The 17,500-nt window shown below is 38.6% G+C and overlaps 1 protein-coding gene across 1 annotated transcript in view; it reads left to right on the top strand.

Moving 5' to 3' along the window:
* F9 (coagulation factor IX) overlaps window positions 1–17,201 on the top strand; it is a 60,308-nt gene extending 43,107 nt beyond the window's left edge. Inside the window, exons 5-8 of the mRNA XM_063433525.1 lie at window positions 4,737–4,871; window positions 6,952–7,169; window positions 12,076–12,193; window positions 16,599–17,201. Coding sequence (XP_063289595.1) covers window positions 4,737–4,871; window positions 6,952–7,169; window positions 12,076–12,193; window positions 16,599–17,149 — 1,022 coding nt within the window. The 3' untranslated portion in view covers window positions 17,150–17,201. The remainder of the gene's footprint in view (window positions 1–4,736; window positions 4,872–6,951; window positions 7,170–12,075; window positions 12,194–16,598) is intronic.
* The last annotated feature ends 299 nt before the right edge of the window (window positions 17,202–17,500 follow it).

Below are 17,500 nucleotides of genomic sequence, written 5' to 3'. Positions count from 1 at the left end.
GTGGTGTACATCTTGGCTTTCTGGCATGGAAACCTTCTGCATTAAGTACCCACCTTACTTTGCTCACTGAAACCTCCGTGCCTGTTGCCATCAAGTCTGGCTGTAAGTCTTTTGCTGTCACGCGAGGGTTTTTCACATAATTTTGAGACTAGAGTAGCCATTGTAAGTTGCATTTTCAGTTGAATTTGGAAAAACCACTAGAAGCATTTGTTGTGTTGAGCTACATCAATTGCTTTTATTTGATTTGTTCATTGCAAACAGCTGATCATTTTGATCACACCTGTAAATGTGTCATGTATGTGAATGCATGGGTGTGTATGTGTGTTTAAATGGAGGAATGTATTTTTGTGGATCTCTCACCCCCACCCCCACCGTCATTTTCCATTTCTCCACCTTACAATTGTCTTTTTCTTCACTGTTTTCAAAATATTTCTCTCTCAAGCTATCCTCCAACATCTATCCATGGTTCTCAATTTAATTAGAGCTGATAGGGCTCCCTATAAGCTTTTGATTAGTTTTTGATCAATCAAATTGCCAATGTTAAACGCTTACAGAAAACATAAATATTGGTTTGAATATTGAACCTGATAACTATATTTTACATTGAAAATACTGGATTAGGTATTTTCATTTAATTTACTAGGCACATGACACCTGATAAAAGACCTTATCGGAATTAATGTTTTTTTTTTCACTTTTTACCTTCTGGTGGGCAATATGAGTTATTTAAAAAAATATATATAGAAGAGAGGGTAAACATGCCTTGTCCCCCCATAGGCTTTGGCTGGGGGGGGGGGGGGGCTATTAATGACAATGTGGCGGTGGACATACCATTGTTAATCCCCATGGGTGGGGGCATTGGAGGGACCTGTATTAGAACCCTGTAGCATTACTTACCTTATCCGGGGGCCGGCCGCGGTCCTCTCTTCAAGCCGCGCGCGGTCCTGCGGCTCATCCGACTCTCTGAACAGGAGGACGGGCAGTGACCGCGAGATTCGGTCACATGTCCCGCTTGCAGCTAAGAGCGCGCCACGAGTCTCGGGCGCGCTCTTAAAGAGACAGTGGGAGCCTAAATTGCAAAAAGGCTCCCATTGGCTCCTGTCATGCCAATCACCCCATACACTTACCTTTTGGGGGTGTGGAAGTGACAGGAGCCAATCACATTAGTTTGAAGGCTACTTATACTTACCCTTTTCCCTTAGCTCCTTGCCCTATCGTGGTTTCTGCTACAGTTCCCTTTAGTGCTTGTTGTGTTCAGTTGTGTTTCTCCGTATTTGACCTTGGCTTTGTATTCTGACTTCGTTTTCGCTTTATCCTTGTCTGTTCTGTTTGCCGGCTTGCTGATTCCTGTGTACCAGACCCCGGCTAGTTCTCGTTTACGCTGTCTCTTTGTGCCCTTGACCTCGGATCGTTCCTGACTCTGTACTTCTCCTATTACGTCGAGTCCGGCCACTCTAAGGTCCGGTAGACGTATCTCTCCTCTGTGCTGTCTTCTGTTTGGCTGGATCCTGCTTGTAGGGGTATATTCTCATTACAGACATTATTAGCAAATGGGCCCATTCCCTAGTTTGCATGGCACAATTATTATTATTAAAGGGGGTCATAAACGTCCTTTATATTAATATGCGAGTTATACAGGCTTTTTAAAAAATACAAAATAAAAAAAAAAAAATTATGACTAGAAGAGACAAATGTGCTTCCAATTCATTAAATCCAGTGATATTTATTAGAAAAAAATATGCTAATAATTATAGACTTTTTGTGGCCGATAGAATTAAATTTAAATCCTTATTCCCTTCCACCACTTCTTCACTGTAATTTTTTTTTGTTTTGCTCTAAATTTGAAGGGGCAGGGAAATTATGTAAAGTAAGAATAGATCCAAAACCCAAACTCAGGAGGGGCTCTGCTTGATTTTGAGGCACATTTAAATATAAATCAGTATGGGGCTCACTATGACCCCTATATTTATAAAAGGGTGGTTAAATCCCCCTGCATGCCCCTGAACAAATTTAAAAGTACTAGTGACTGGGCAGCTACTAATAAATTAAAGGGGGGACCTAAAGTCCCTCCTGGTCCCCACCAATGAGCGGCGTGTGGGGACCCTAATAAATTAAAGGAGGGACCTAATGTCCCCCCCTGGGCCCCACCCATGAGTGGCAGGTAGAGACCCTAATAAATTAAGGGTGGGACCTAATGCCCCCCCTGGTCCCCACCCATGAGTAGCGGGTGGGCATCTTAAATAATTAAATAATTGGGGGGATCTAATGTCGGGTGGTAAACACAAATAATAAAGTGACTAGGGGTCCCCAAGCCCCTAGTCACTCCTCCCCCAATAAAAAATACCCTACCTCTACCCACCCGCCTAATAAGAGTGAAGGGAGGACAATAAACTAACACTGTAAAATAAAATTTCATACCATTTTATTTTTTATTTTTTATTAAAAACCTTATTTTTTCAGCCCCAAAATAGGCCCAATAAAAACATAATACCCATCAAACTTTGAAAATAAAATAAAAAACTTGAGCGCAAAAATAAAATCAGACAAAAAAAAAATCCCGATGGTAAAAAAATAATCCATCTTCACCCATGGAGTGCACGGCGCAGAAAGAGCTCCGCTGGGCAGAGAAAGGTTTATAAAGCCTTCCCACACCTGCAATTAGGCTCAGAGTGCTCTGGTTGGTTTAAGTAAGTCTCTAAAGTTACCTGTCACAGCACTCTTGTTGGCTTGAAATCCAACCAATCAGAGTAGCTCTGTGTCAATTTACACAGCAAGAGAAAGTTCTTTGGAATGTCCCCATGCTGTGTAATTTGACTCATACCCCTCTGATTGGTTGCTTTCTTTCTTTTTCGTCATATTTTTTTTTTGCGCTCAGGTTTTTTTTTTTTTCAAAGTTTAACAGGTACTATGGTTTTTTATTTGTCTTTTTTTTAGAAAAAAGAAGACATCAAATGGTAAGTATGAAATTTTATTTTACAATGTTAGTTTATTGCCGCCCTTCACTATTACTGGGTGCGAGGGAAGGTAGGGTATTTTTATTGGGGGGGAGTGACTAGGAGCTTTGGGACCCCTAGTCACTATATTATTTGTTGTCCTTACCCACCAGTCATGGGTGGGGACCTAGGAGGGGACATTAGGTCCCCCCTATTATTTAATAATTTAGGGTCCCCACCCACCACTCATGGGTGGGGACCTGGGGGACATAAAGTCCCCTTACTTAATTGGGGTTCCCACTCGCCGCTCATGGGTGGGGACCTAGTGAAGACATTAGCTCCCCATTTTAATCCATTGGGGTCACCACCCACCGCTCATGGGTGGGGACCAGGGGGGACATTAGGTTCCCCCTTTAATTTGTTATGGTCCCCACCTGCCGCTCATGGGTGGGGAACTGGGGGGACATTAGGTCCCCCCCATTATTTAATAAGGGCCCCCACCCACCTCTCATGGATGGGGACAAGGGGGACATTAGGTCCCCCCAATTATTTATTTAATTAGGGTCCCCACCCGCCGCTCATGGGTGGGGACCAGGGGGGACATTAGGTCCCCCCTTTAATTTGCTTGGGTCCCCATGCGCCGCTCATGGGTGTGGACCTGAGGGGGCATAAGGTCCCCCCATTATTTATTTAATTAGGGTCCCCACCCGCCTCTCATAAGTGGGGATCAGAGGGGACATTAGGTCCCCCCTTTAATTTATTAGGGTCTTCACCCACCGCTCATGGGTGGGGACTGGGGGGGACATTAAGTCCCCCCCTATTATTTATTTAATTAGGGTCCCCACCTGCCGCTCATGGGTGGGTACCATTGGGGACATTAGGTCCCCCCTTTATTTTATTAGGGTCCCCACCCGTCACTCATGGGTGGGGACCTGGGATGACATTAGGTGCCCACGATTATTTATTTAGGATCCCCACCCGCCGCACATGGGTGGGGACCTTTGGGGGGACATTAGCCCCCCCATTATTTATTTAGCGCTACCGGAACCCTCCCTACTTTTTGGGGGGGCATGCGCAGTGCTGTTTTTGTCCTAATGGAGGAAAACTAAACATTTTTTTAACAAATTCCGTTCAAAAATGAATGGTTTGCAGATGAAATTTGGGATTGACCACTGAAATTTTATTTTTTTCATTCGTACGAAACGAAAATTTCACTGGGGCACATGTCTAATGTAAAGTCATATTCCCATTTTCTTTCCACACAGTGCTAGATTCACAATTTATTTCACTCACTGAGATAAAATGGCAGGTGGACAAAATGTCCAAAGCCAAAGAATTCAGAATAACTTAGTCTGAGGTGACCCACCAGGAATTTCCCTGTTTAACCAATGTATTAGTATGGTCCTTTGTGTCTAAAATGAAAGTAGAAAATGTGGTTGAAGTGAGGAAGAAAATGTGGTTGGATTAGATATAGAATGTACTTTGGGTTATATGTGAATATGCTGAGGGTAGCAAGGTGTCCAAAAGTTTTATAGGTTCTTCATTTAATTGTTTGCAATCTGTTGCGGAGTGGTGAAACGAATACGTTTGTTTTCTTCCAATATAGAACCGGCTCCTTATCCACGTAGGTTTTGCAGTCAAGGTCAATTCAAAGTGAACCTATCTAATAAATTAATAGCAAAACAATGCTTTATCAGACATCCATTTGTATTGTTAAATCCAGAGGTTTTGCTTTCATAGTGTAACTTGTTGGCTGGACAATGTGATTCAAGCCGGACTAATTGTGTTTGTACTACTTTACAGCATTGCCCGTCACATGTTCCATTGCAAATGGTGGTTGTCAACACATGTGCAAAGACGATCCTATAAAAAAAGTTATTTGTTTATGTGCAAGTGGATACCGATTGGCAGAAGATGGCAAGTCATGTGAAAATGCAGGTATTTAAATATACTTTTAGGCTCTGGTCATGTTTTTCCTTTTTCTGCTATTCCTGATTCGCTTGCGTAACTATGCAATGAAAAGCAGGTTACAATTATTTTGGCACCTTGTATCATGAATCACGTCTGGCTTTCTGGCTTCATAACTTGACATATCATCTGAGAGAGCACTAATATCTTTGGTCTGATGGCATAGATGTTGTGTCCAATGTTTCGGTAGTGACATTTACAGGAAGTACAAGGACATTGTATTCTGCTCTTCAAGAAGTACATTATTGTTTGATAATAGCTGCACTCCTATAGTACATATAGGAATATATCTCCTTATCTAATTAGAATTCAATTAATAAAATAGTCCTATTTATGATAAAGAATGTAACTTATTTTTTTTATTACTGTGAGTTAACATGGAACAAATTGTAAAAAAATTTGATAATTTTTTGAAGATTTGTGTAATCGTTTCTGTAGCGGGCCTCCACCAATAAGTACCATGCCCACTGAATATTCATATGTTTTGCCTTTGTATTTTGTGTTCCCAATTTATATTCCCACGATTTTCCCTTGCATTTTGTGTTTCCCAATGTAATTGTGATGTATTCGTGAGTTTCACCTGCTCCCGTTCATTCAAACTGGGTTTGCGCCATTCTCCTGATTGGCACGAACCGGCGCTGATTGGTTGCTGCAGGGTGCATGTGACCAATCAGAGGAGGATGCGCTATTTCAAATGGGGTTTCACGCCATTTCTCCTGATTGGGTGGCAAAACCCCTCTCTTCCCTGAGCACCGATTGGTGTTACCGAATTTCGCGCCCTTTTGCCAGATTGGGCAGCAAAATTCCTCTCCTCCCTGTGAGCTGATTGGCGCGATTTAGTTTAGCACCTTTCAGCTTGGTTTGGGTGAGAAGGTTGAATTCGCCAGACTAAACCAATATTTCTATAATTCTATATGACCTACTTGCCCTACCTATTGGTTTTTCACTGAACATTTATATTTATGTACATAAGGCATATAATAAGACAAATATGACAGCTGGGATGACAGAATTTAAGTACGCTAAGGTATGCGTTACTTGGATCTCAAGTATCCTTCTTTGGCAAGGCATATATAGAGGGGAAAAAGGAGATATGAGATTGCACCTACGTGAAAGCATGTCAACCACTCCTATGGAAAAAGAAAATCTAAATTTATGTATAAGAAACATGGATACGTAAATATTGAGACACCTAATTGATTCCTGAAATATATATATATATATATATATATATATATATATATATATATATATATATATATATATATATATATATATATATATATATATATATATATATATATATATATACCATTAAGAAAAAGATATGAAACTGCAGAATGCCTTCAATAAAATAAAATTGTCTCATATTCCATGAAATAAAGACCAATTTTGCCATTTTAAGAATGGGTTGTTGTTTGGGTTTTTTATACCTGTAAATTTTTTATTTTTTTTTATCATTTTAAATAAACATGCTATCATTTTATTTGGAATAGTTAAGCAGCCCACCAATTTAAGCTACTGCAATCCAGTACTATTGGGGGAGTCATTGAGTTTGTATGTGCTTAACATCGATAACTTTTCATTCCACAGAGCAAAAGAGCCTGGTGTCAAATTAAAGGAAGCATCTGGCTTAATTGAATTAGGAAACTGTGTGCAAGGTTTTATGGATGATGTACAGCTAATATTTGTTACTAAGTGTTACTCTACTTCCTCACAGAATTAGAATAAAAATAGTCAGAGCTCTGACTCTAGGTGTTTTTTTTTTATCTGTTTGCATCAGTATGGTTATTTTGCATACATGTATACTTTTGGTACCTGAAGTGTCCTTTAGTATTATTATCTGGGACCGGCTATTATAAATTACGCGATGTCAAATTATTTAAACCTAACTGAACAAAAAGCAATGTTATTTTATAACCACTGTAATATATTTAAACATAACATTCCTACAGTAAACATTTTTAATTTTTGGCAAACGTTTATTACATAAATAAGTACAATTTCCATATGTTTCAAAAGTAATGTTGCCTCCCTTTATGATTCACAGTATTATATCCATGTGGAAAAGTTAGTGCACCTGAAGCTATACCAAAAGTTATCACCCGTTCAATTTTGGATTCTGAAGAAAGCAATTCGACCAGTATTAACGTACAGAATGTAACCACGCCTGAGGAGACCTCTGACGATATTATTCCTGTAACTGTAGATCCAGATACCAAGATTGTTGGAGGGACTGACAGTCTGAAAGGTGAATTTCCATGGCAGGTACTCATTTTTTTGTTAATTTACTATACAATTTATCTATGCATTATTAGCTATTTACAGATTCAGGCTAAGGTGACCAATCAGAATTTCAGACGAACTGAACCAAAATGCAATTTACTTAGCTGGTGTAACTCAGTCGCAACATCTTAGCAATACTACTCCTTACAAAACCACAGAAAACACTAGGCCAGTAGCTATTTAATTTTTTTTAATTAATATGTAATTTTATTAACATACAGCAGGTTCCTCACAACAGTTCAGAGGTCCTGTCCCGCTGTCCCAATTTTGTTCCCTGGTGTCTCACATCCAGGGTAACCAAGAAACTGTTCTTGAGCAGCACAATTCAGGAGCATTATTAGATGTGCTTGAGCAGTGAATGGGCAGTAGGACACTGCAGAAGATGCTTAGGTTAGGGGCTTACCCATTATGGGCGTAACCAGTGACGCAAGCTATGTCATTGGTGATGCCCCTTTAGGGCCACCCACCTGTCCCAATTTTATACTTGCTAATGTTGGAAGTTATGATATGTATATATATTAAAGTCTCATACAACTGGATCATTCATTAAAGAAGAACATTGCAGATTATTCACAAAAATAAATGTTACATCACAATTTGAATACGGTTCTTTGTAAAAATTGCAAGCTTCATTTGTCACGTATCTTAATGGGTAAAACACAGCTATAAGAGTTTTTTTATTCCACTCTGACAATTATCCTATTTGCCCAATATATTTTGTCCAACCGTGGGCTTAGTCATAGACTAAGAGAAATGGAATTTGAATGCATTATATTTGTTATAGTGACTTATTAATAATAAAACACATTGGGGAAGAAAAGGGTTAAACATGACATCAAATATTATCAAATAGGAATGTAAAGATATACGTTTAATAAAAATACGTAAATCACTATGACAATTTTTTTATCACCTAAAATTGCATTTTACTTTATAATAGGTATTGTTATTATGTCTAGAGTTATGAAGAGCAATATAAATTATTTAACTGTAGTGTAAGGCATTGCAATTGAATTATTTATCCATTATATACTGTACTGGGATCTCTGAGTTTCTGTAGGGCAGTATATTCAACCCCAGACAGTCAGATGTTAGAAAACTGAAATGTTGACGTTTTTATTTTGCTAACGTTTGAGAAATATCTGGTTAATGCTTTGAAAAGAAACAATGCATTTTGTAATTCTCTACTATATGGGATATGACAGACACAAATGGAAAAAAAGGATATAAAAATATAAATGTATATTCCAAAGATGCAATCTTGTTATTTTCAAACTGGACTGTTGAATTTTAAAAACCACTACTAAACTACTATACAAAGCTTGACAATAGAATGACAATTAGGGGAGGGTGAGGGAGGGGGGGGGGGGGGGAGGTGTGAGAGGTAGGGATTTCTTTAAAACTGGTTGCTGAGTGGACAATGTAAAATGTCTGCTCAATAGCAATCTGTATCATTACACATTGAATTAATTTTGTTTCTGTTTAACCCCTTAAGGACACATGACATGTGTGACATGTCATGATTCCCTTTTATTCCAGAAGTTTGGTCCTTAAGGGGTTAAAGGCAATATTGCCATTGTTTTGTAGAAAGAGGTTTTGTTTAGCTCTTATGTTCGGACCCAAAACTAGATCCACATGCAAGTTCATCCCTCTCCCGTCATTGCCCAATGTAAGTCCTTTATACTATACTAAATCTTGGAATAGGGACTTGAAACTTGACCTAAACTCCGCACAATGACAAAACATTTTTTTTTTTTATTATTGCAGACCAATTATAAAAATATAATTTTTGCAACAATATCTGTAGCCGTCCTCCCTCTAGCAAACGAACCAGAGTTTTTCCTCATCACCATATTCAACTTGTAGGACATAATAGTCACCAAAACAGCATTGGCTTAATGAAGCAATTTTGGGATATAGATCATTCTTCTGAAGTGTCACTGCTCAATTATCTGCCACTTAGGAGTTAAATCACCTTTGTTTCTGTTTATGCAGCCCCAGCCACACAGCTTAATTAAACAGAATTTGCAATAAATGAAGTGTTAAGAAACCCTGAGAAGTCACATGCAGGGAGTCGTGACCTGGGCTTCATAAACAAAGTGATTTAACTTTTGGATAGAAGAGAATTTGAGCAGGGAGACGGCAGAAGCATGATCTATACACCATAACTGCTTCATTAAGCTAACGTTTCGAGCAGTCCCTTTAATTCTAGTAGGGCCTTTATATCCTGAAAGTTGGTTGTGAGTCTAAAGGGAGATTTTGTGTAGGCAAGGAACTTATATAGAGTGTGGCAGAAAAATATCAGAAATATACAGCTACTTGGTTTTACTGTTGCTGTTTGTAGAGTCATTGTCAAACAGTGGATCCCTTTCTGTTCTAGAAACCTTATTGACAACTTCTCTGCCTCCTTCACCCCTTCCATTTCTCCCCCCATCTTTTATGTCTATGACCTTGCTTAAACCCCTTACCTTCATCACGTATACAAATGGACTAACAGATTTTACACCATTGCACTCCTCTACTCCATAATAAAAAAAAAAAAAAAAAATTCTGTTGTTTTATTGCACAAAAGTGTAAATATATAAGTGAATGGGTACTTACTAGTAAAGGAGTAAAGAAGAATAATTATACCCTGGACATATGACTTTAGAATTGTCCATTTTGAAGAATTTTCTACACACCAGCAGCAATGATAATCTGTTAGGAAAGCACGTTTTTACTATTCAAAAATACCTTAGCCAACTCTTTCAAACATTTACTATCTAGAACGGTTTCTTAGACATTCAAACATTGTTTTAGGATTTCACAAGTATTATTACGTATGCTGAAAAGAGACATGCGTCCATCAAGTTCAGCCTTTCTCACATCTGTTTTTACTGTTGGCCCAAATTATCCATCATGCCTTTTATCAGAAGTGTTTTACTTTGCTGTCAACTTTTTCTCTCCAGTCAACGCAAATCATGGAACAGCATTTTAATCTGTTTGCCTGTGTGTTGTCACATTTTAGCAACACTCAATGTTCTCCTTCCACTAAATAAGCATAAACTTTGCTGCCATCTGGTGGATATATAGTTTCTTGTAATCTGCAATGAAGAGTTTTAGAAACTCAATTATTTGGGAGCTGATCTCCTTTCAAGTTTAATTTATTACATAACCACCAAGTATTTTTTATGTTATTTCCTTTTGCGACATCAGATATTGAGTTACTGCAAACTGTGGTCAAAAATGCAGCTACAACCCTTTAGTAAACAACATACATATGATATCAAGAAAAAAGTTACAAAAATCTGAAAGAGGAACAAAAATATATAATTGTTGGCACACTATATGCATATGATCGGTTTCATGTTAGCTTTTAATAGCAAAAAATATATATATATTTTTTTAGGTATCCCAAAGTATACAATGTGTATTATTTGGGTTTGTTAGCGAATACTGTGAGCAAATGTGCTGGTAGATGCCTCCCATCTGGTCAAAGTACAGGATTCATTTAAACCACAAGAAAATCATTTTTTATGCAACACGAAAAAAATAGAAACTATTGAAGAATTTGTATTCGTTACATTAAAATAAAAGGGAAATACATAAATTAACACTTCTGCATTAGAGAACAAATATAACAAAACTATATCTTTGCAATCCAAGGTTTGCTGCGGGAGACCAGGTCCCAAAGGTTAAAGACCAGGTACCTGTTAAATTTATTTTGTGAACAATAAATATTTTTGGATTGCCAAAATTAAGTTCTGATAACCCTCACTGATCAGCAATAGCTCAAATGATAGGATTTAAGGTTAAATATCAAAGAATAGCATCAATAACCAGCAAAGTCAAGCAGCATAATCACTACCATGTGATGTAATGGTTATGGTGCCAGGAGTGACCTGGCTTCCTCTCAGAATAATGTGTTAAACTGTTTAAGAATGGTTTCACAACAAACCTGGGTTCCCCTGAGCATATGTGCCATATCTGGCTGAAGCCAGGTGTCTCTCCGGAGCTAAGCACAACCTGATAGAAGGCTGTGCTCATGAGAGCATCCCTGCTTAGGTCAGTGGAGCTAACTGGATTCCCTTTACAGGAGAATCTATAAGCAGGAGCTGTTGTTACTTGTTTAGTTGTTGGGTCACTACTGGCAGTGTAACCACTACAGCAGGTTATTGTGGTTATGGTACATGGGATGTTTTCTTGGGTTGAGTAACATTTAGTTGCTGAGATGTTTTTTTTGTTTTTTGTTTTTAAATGGCCAAATAATTCGGTTCGGCACTTCCGAAATTCGGGACTTTGGCAATTCAATACTTCCGAAATTCGGGACTTCAGCAATTCCCTAATCCTTCCCCTAACCCTATCTCTACTCCTAACCCTAACCCTACCCTTTACCCCTAACCTACCTCTACCTCTAATACCCTACCTCTACCCCTACCTTAGGGTTGGAGGAAGGTAGGGGTAAGGGTTAGGGGTAGGCTTAGATTACTGTCATTATTCCCTTCATTTTACCTCCCTCTCCTGTTTTGACACTTTTCAGAAATCCGAAGCACTTCGGCACTTTCAAAATTCTGCACTTCGGTTTAGTTTGGCCCTTCCAAAATTCAGCATTTCGGCAATTCAGACATTGGGAAGCATCCGAATATCCGAATAGCCGAAATTCTGCTGAATTTAAATTCAGACCGAAACGAATTGCACGTGTCTACTTAATGTTCATTTCCTGGTTGAACACTTTACACAACAAAATATAAAGGTTTTAAAACTTAGTAATGTAAATAGATTGCTATTTATAATATTTTTCTCTATTTCATTTGCAAAAATTATACCTAAGAGTCATTTTGAAAATACAGCAATAACTATTGTATCTATGTAATATGTACATTTTTTCATTTTTTTTTTCCATGTGCAGGTCCTGTTGGTCAATACAAACAATGTAGGTTTCTGTGGTGGATCAATTGTGAATGAGAAATGGATAGTGACTGCAGCCCATTGCTTTAATATACCTGGAAAGTTTCTTGTAGTTGCAGGTAAATGTCAACTGACAGATGTTAATAGTTACAGAATACATTAAGCGAATGCAGCAAGAGATACTTGCATACAATAGAAGATCAGATCGGTAAAGAAAGAAGAAAATGATTGACCGTATTCTTTTACTCATTAAAGGAATACGGCAAGCACCATAACAACTGCAAACCTGCAGCCTATTTCTGCAATGTAAGTAGAAAAACAGCTAACTGTTTGAAAATTACATGTTTTTCAAAGGTTCCGACCCATGCCTCCATTGAGGAAGCTCCTGCACATAGCATCACTTAACTCACCTGAGCTAAACTCAGCTGTTCAGGTTGCACATTGGCTGAGAGCTTCAGCTTGTTGCTCTCAGCCAATGAGCTAAACCTTGTAGTGCCGGGCTTGGCTCAATGCTGAGAGCTTCTGGCTCTCATGGAGGAAATGACCAAAGCCTGGTAGCCAAGGTAATATGTCAAACCATAAGCAATCAGTGTGACAACTTACATTGGGGGGTCTGGAAACATAATCAGTATAGCACACTGCAGTGGTTATGGTGCCCATAGTGTTCCTTTAAAAATAATGAATATATAATTACAAAATAGAGAATATATATATATATATATATATATATATATATATATATATATATGGAATCTTTGTTACAATTCCAAATTTTGAAGAGGTAAAAAATGGTGAGATTGTTCTAAGGAGTCTATTCACTAAATGCCAAATTTGCTTTCTATACTTTAATTATATGTCATATGATCCCATATTGTCAAAGAAGGGACTGCATGCTTGGTTCCTGCAACATGTCTGAGAGGAGTAGGTGCACCCTAACTATTGGTTGGGGAACCCTAACGCTACACTGTGTAATTGGATTAAAGAGCTAGGATTTGCAAATGTAGGTTAGAACCCACCAATACTGGTTTAATTTGTTCTGTAAAAAGTGGTGGGCATAAACACAAATTGATAGAAAAGTTAAAGAAGAATCCGCGCTAACACGCAACAAGAATTGTAATTAAAAAAGTGTAGGCAGCACACCTATTAAGAGACGGGTCCCCCTCTAGTACCCACCAATATGAGTGTAATATGAAAGACAAAGAAAAGCAAAAAAGGTTGCGCCTGTAAGTGATAAATATATAAATTAACTTAACAAATGTTCAAGTAAGGCAGTGCAATAGTAGGTAAGGAAAGGTTCGTTACGGAGCAGCAGACGTATTGATAGTAGTGATGTCACAGAATAAAACTTGGGATCCAGTAGAACATTTGGAGAGAAAGCAAAGGGGAACTCCAATGGTATGATATGTACGGTATATAAATGAGATACTACTCACATTTCCCAGAGCTAAAATCCAGCTCTGGTTTAGAAAAGCATGAAGTGGAATAATCCCCACTCAAGGATTTATGTAGTTCTCCAAGCTTCCAATCTTGTGTGGCAGCAGAGTAATTCAACCGAAAAGATAAAAGGTGGCAGAATATACTGCTCACTGTATCTTTAAAAATCAAAGTAAAATATATGAAATATACTTACAATTCACAGAGCAGACTCACTGCTCGGTGTGTAGTGTGTAGGTGGTATAATCCCCACCTGGGATTCTTTGTGCTTCTTAGAAACAGCAAATGTGATGTCAAGCCAAAAAGTATAAAAAATAAATCCTGGAGCTAATCCTGGAGCTAAAATTCCAACCTGTGGATATAGTGTGATTCTTGGTGGTTGCAGTCACTCAAATGATGGAAACATAAGCAGCTCTGCGGATATGGGCTTAGGATATCATAGTGTAGTGCCCACTTGTAGGTATAGATAATGGTCTTTTCCCTCCAGAAATATAGGAGAAAAAGAAAAACCAAAATAGTGTGTACCGTAAGGCACAGAATACAATTAAAGTGGTAAGAAATTTACTCACATTTGATGGAGCAGATGGGGACTGCTCTATCCCTCGGGCTTGGGTGGTACAATCCCCACCACGGATATGGAAGTTCAAGCAGAATAGCAGCAACGGTAGGTCTAATAAAAAAAATACTTTTATTTAAAGGTAATTAATATAAAACAAGAAAAAATACACTCAGAGTGAGGTAAATAATAATAATAATAATAAATACACTTAACGCGTTTCACATGGCAAGAGGGTTTCTCAAAACACAAAATGTCCCTATAGTGTGGCAAAATCCTTATATATATTCTCCTGGGAACTAAGGAAAAAATTGTCTTCCAATATGTCATCCATGTTCGATGAAAAGAAAGAGGAAGTTCCCAGCATCCCAGCCTATCACATGACATATCACAGGAAAGCTCAGGATGTCCACTTTACCATATAGCAGGGATTGATAGAGTAGCTAAAAAAATAAAAGGAGATGCATGTGAACGAGATGTTTAGTACAGAGGACACAAGTTAATGGGCTGGGTCTCAGGAGGATATTCAATATGAGAAAGGTGTTTGTAAAATAGCTTTGAAAGATTATTTGTGTGCATGTAGGTGTATTATGTACAAATTCATTCTCAAACCATGTGTCATAATCTTGTGATTAGTGTAATAAATCATCATTTTAAGAAAATGAATGCATGTAGACAAACACTTGTAGGACCTCTGCAATTGGCAGTTCAGCAAGAAGTATCCTCTTCACTGCCAAGTGCTTTTGTTTTTAAATAAAATTATCATTGATGTATGGTACTTAAAAATATGGGCAAACAACAATTTTCTGTTCTGATTGCTGTTCTAGTACAACTAAAATGTTCACATTTTAAGTTACTTTTTAAAGGAACAGTTTAGGTACCTAAATTACGTTGTTATGGTGCCATGAGGCCCCAGTTGCACTCTTAACTTATTGGGTTAAACTGTTCTCGAACGGTTTAACCCTGATGCATGCCTCCAGCGCTGATTTGTAGGTTCCTCAGGCAGCATCTGGCTATAGACTCTGTTTCAGGAATCACAGAGTGCTGCAGGGCAGAGGGGCCGCTGATTAAAGGACCACTCTAGGCACCCAGACGACTTCAGCTTAATGAAGTGGTCTGGGTGCCAGGTACCTCTAGGATTAACCCTTTTTTTTATAAACATAGCAGTTTCAGAGAAACTGCTATGTTTATAATGAGGGTTAATCCAGCCTCCAAATCCTCTAGTGGCTGTCTCATTGACAGCCGCTAGAGGCGCTTGCGTGCTTCTCACTATGAAAATCACAGTGAGAGCACGCAAGCGTCCATAGGAAAGCATTGTAAATGCTTTCCTATGCGACCGGCTGAATGCGAGCGCGGCTCCTGCCGCGCATGCGCATTCAGCCGATGACGTCGCGATCAAGATGGAGAGGAGGAGGAAAGCTCCCCGCCCGGCGCTGGAAAAAGAGGTAAGTTTAACCCCTTCCTCTCTCCAGAGCCCGGCGGGAGGGGGTCCCTGAGGGTGGGGGCACCCTCAGGGTACTCTAGTGCCAGGAAAACGAGTATGTTTTCCTGGCACTAGAGTGGTCCTTTAACTAGAGTGGTCAACTGATGCTCTAAGCTAATCAGTAGCTCCTCATAGATAGAAAAGAAGTGTATCTAAAGAGTGCATCTGGGGGCTTCCTGGCACCATAACAACTTCATTTAGATAAAGTTGTTATGGTGACTTGAGTGTCCCTTTTAATTGTATATTCTTTACAGGAATTTGATGCAGATACAAGATTTTACAGATTATATGATATCCATTATCTTGCAAAATTCAGCAGCGGTTAGGCTACAACTCTCTTAAAGGACCACTATAGTGCCAGGAAAACAAACTCGTTTGAAGGCTGAGGTGGAGGAAGGGGTTAAAATCTTACCTTTCTCCAGCACCGGGCTCCTCCTCCTTACAACGTCATCAGCTATTCAGTCAGTCCATAGGAATGCTTTCCTATGGATGCTGGCGTCTTCTCATTGTGAAAATCACAGTGAGAAGCGCGGAAGCACCTCTAGTGGCTGTCAATGAGACAGCCACTAGAGGCTAGATTAACCCATATGTAGACATAGTAGTTTCTCTGAAACTGATATGTTTACAGCAGGCAGGGTTAACCCTAGATGGACCTGGCACCCAGACCAATTCATTAAGCTTAAGTGGTCTGGGTGCCTATAGTGGTCCTTTAACCCCTTAAGGACCAAACTTCTGGAATAAAAGGGAATCATGACGTGTCACACACGTCATGTGTCCTTAAGGGGTTAATCAGCCAGTTTGAGAGTGCGCAGTTGGTTTAGACTGAGGTATGCTAGTTGTTGTCCAACCCTAGTTAAGGTTGTACAACAAAAACAGAAAATTAGAACATAATGTGCTGAATGTGTGTAATTTCTTATTCTTTTCTTGACTGTGTTCAGTACATTTTAATGGTTTTGTTTAGAGGCTTGTTGAATAGGACAAGCATGATGTCTGGCTACCCAAACATGTTTTTTGGTTTTATATACAACATTTTTATATATTTTATTTACAGGCGAACATAATACAGAGATTAAGGAGGGAACCGAACAGTTCATGGAAGTAAAACAAATTATTCCACACCCTACTTATAATGCCACCAAGAGTAAGTTCGTTAACGACATAGCTCTTTTAGAGCTTGAACAGCCACTAAAGTTTAATGATTATGTAAGACCAATTTGTATCGGTAGCAAGGACTTCACAGATGATCTACTGAAGAGTCAATACTTTAGCGTTGTGACTGGCTGGGGAGATGTAAGATTCGAAGGAGGGCAAGCTATTATTCTTCAAAAACTCACTGTGCCATATATTGACCGTGCCATCTGTAAAAGGTCAAGTAGATATTCTATCCATATGAATATGTTCTGTGCCGGCTATTCTGACCAAAGTGGAGATGCCTGTCAAGGAGACAGTGGTGGACCCCATGCTACAGAATACAACTCGTTTTGGTTCCTAACTGGCATTACTAGCTGGGGAGACAAATGTGCACAGAAAGACAAATATGGAGTATACACCAAACTTTCTAGGTTCACCAGCTGGATATTGATTAATACATCTCTCCAGTAGTCCATGGACCACCATGCTATAACATAACAATATAATAAAGGTCACAAGGTAACTCTGTCTTCTGTCAGTTAATTTAATTTTCAACAATACAAAATTTTATATTGTATAATATATATATATAAATATTTTATGCTTCATGATGTTTTGTTTGATCTTTTCTTTAAAACATAAGGGGAATTTTCACTGATTTGAGCACTAGTACCTGAAAGGCTAGAAAAACAATGCACTATTATTTTATGCTGTATGCCAAAAAGATAAAAAAAAAGATGCACTGCTGATCATTTTGATCTTTTTCAATTTAAAAGTTATGCAGTGTAACTAAAGTTGTCTGAGCTGACCCAAATTCTGCAG

Source organism: Pelobates fuscus, chromosome 9 (assembly GCF_036172605.1).
Source record: "Pelobates fuscus isolate aPelFus1 chromosome 9, aPelFus1.pri, whole genome shotgun sequence".
In the NCBI taxonomy this organism is placed as follows: domain Eukaryota; kingdom Metazoa; phylum Chordata; class Amphibia; order Anura; family Pelobatidae; genus Pelobates; species Pelobates fuscus.
The sequence above is the reverse complement of the archived record's forward strand: the minus strand, read 5'-3'. Positions and strand labels throughout refer to the sequence as shown.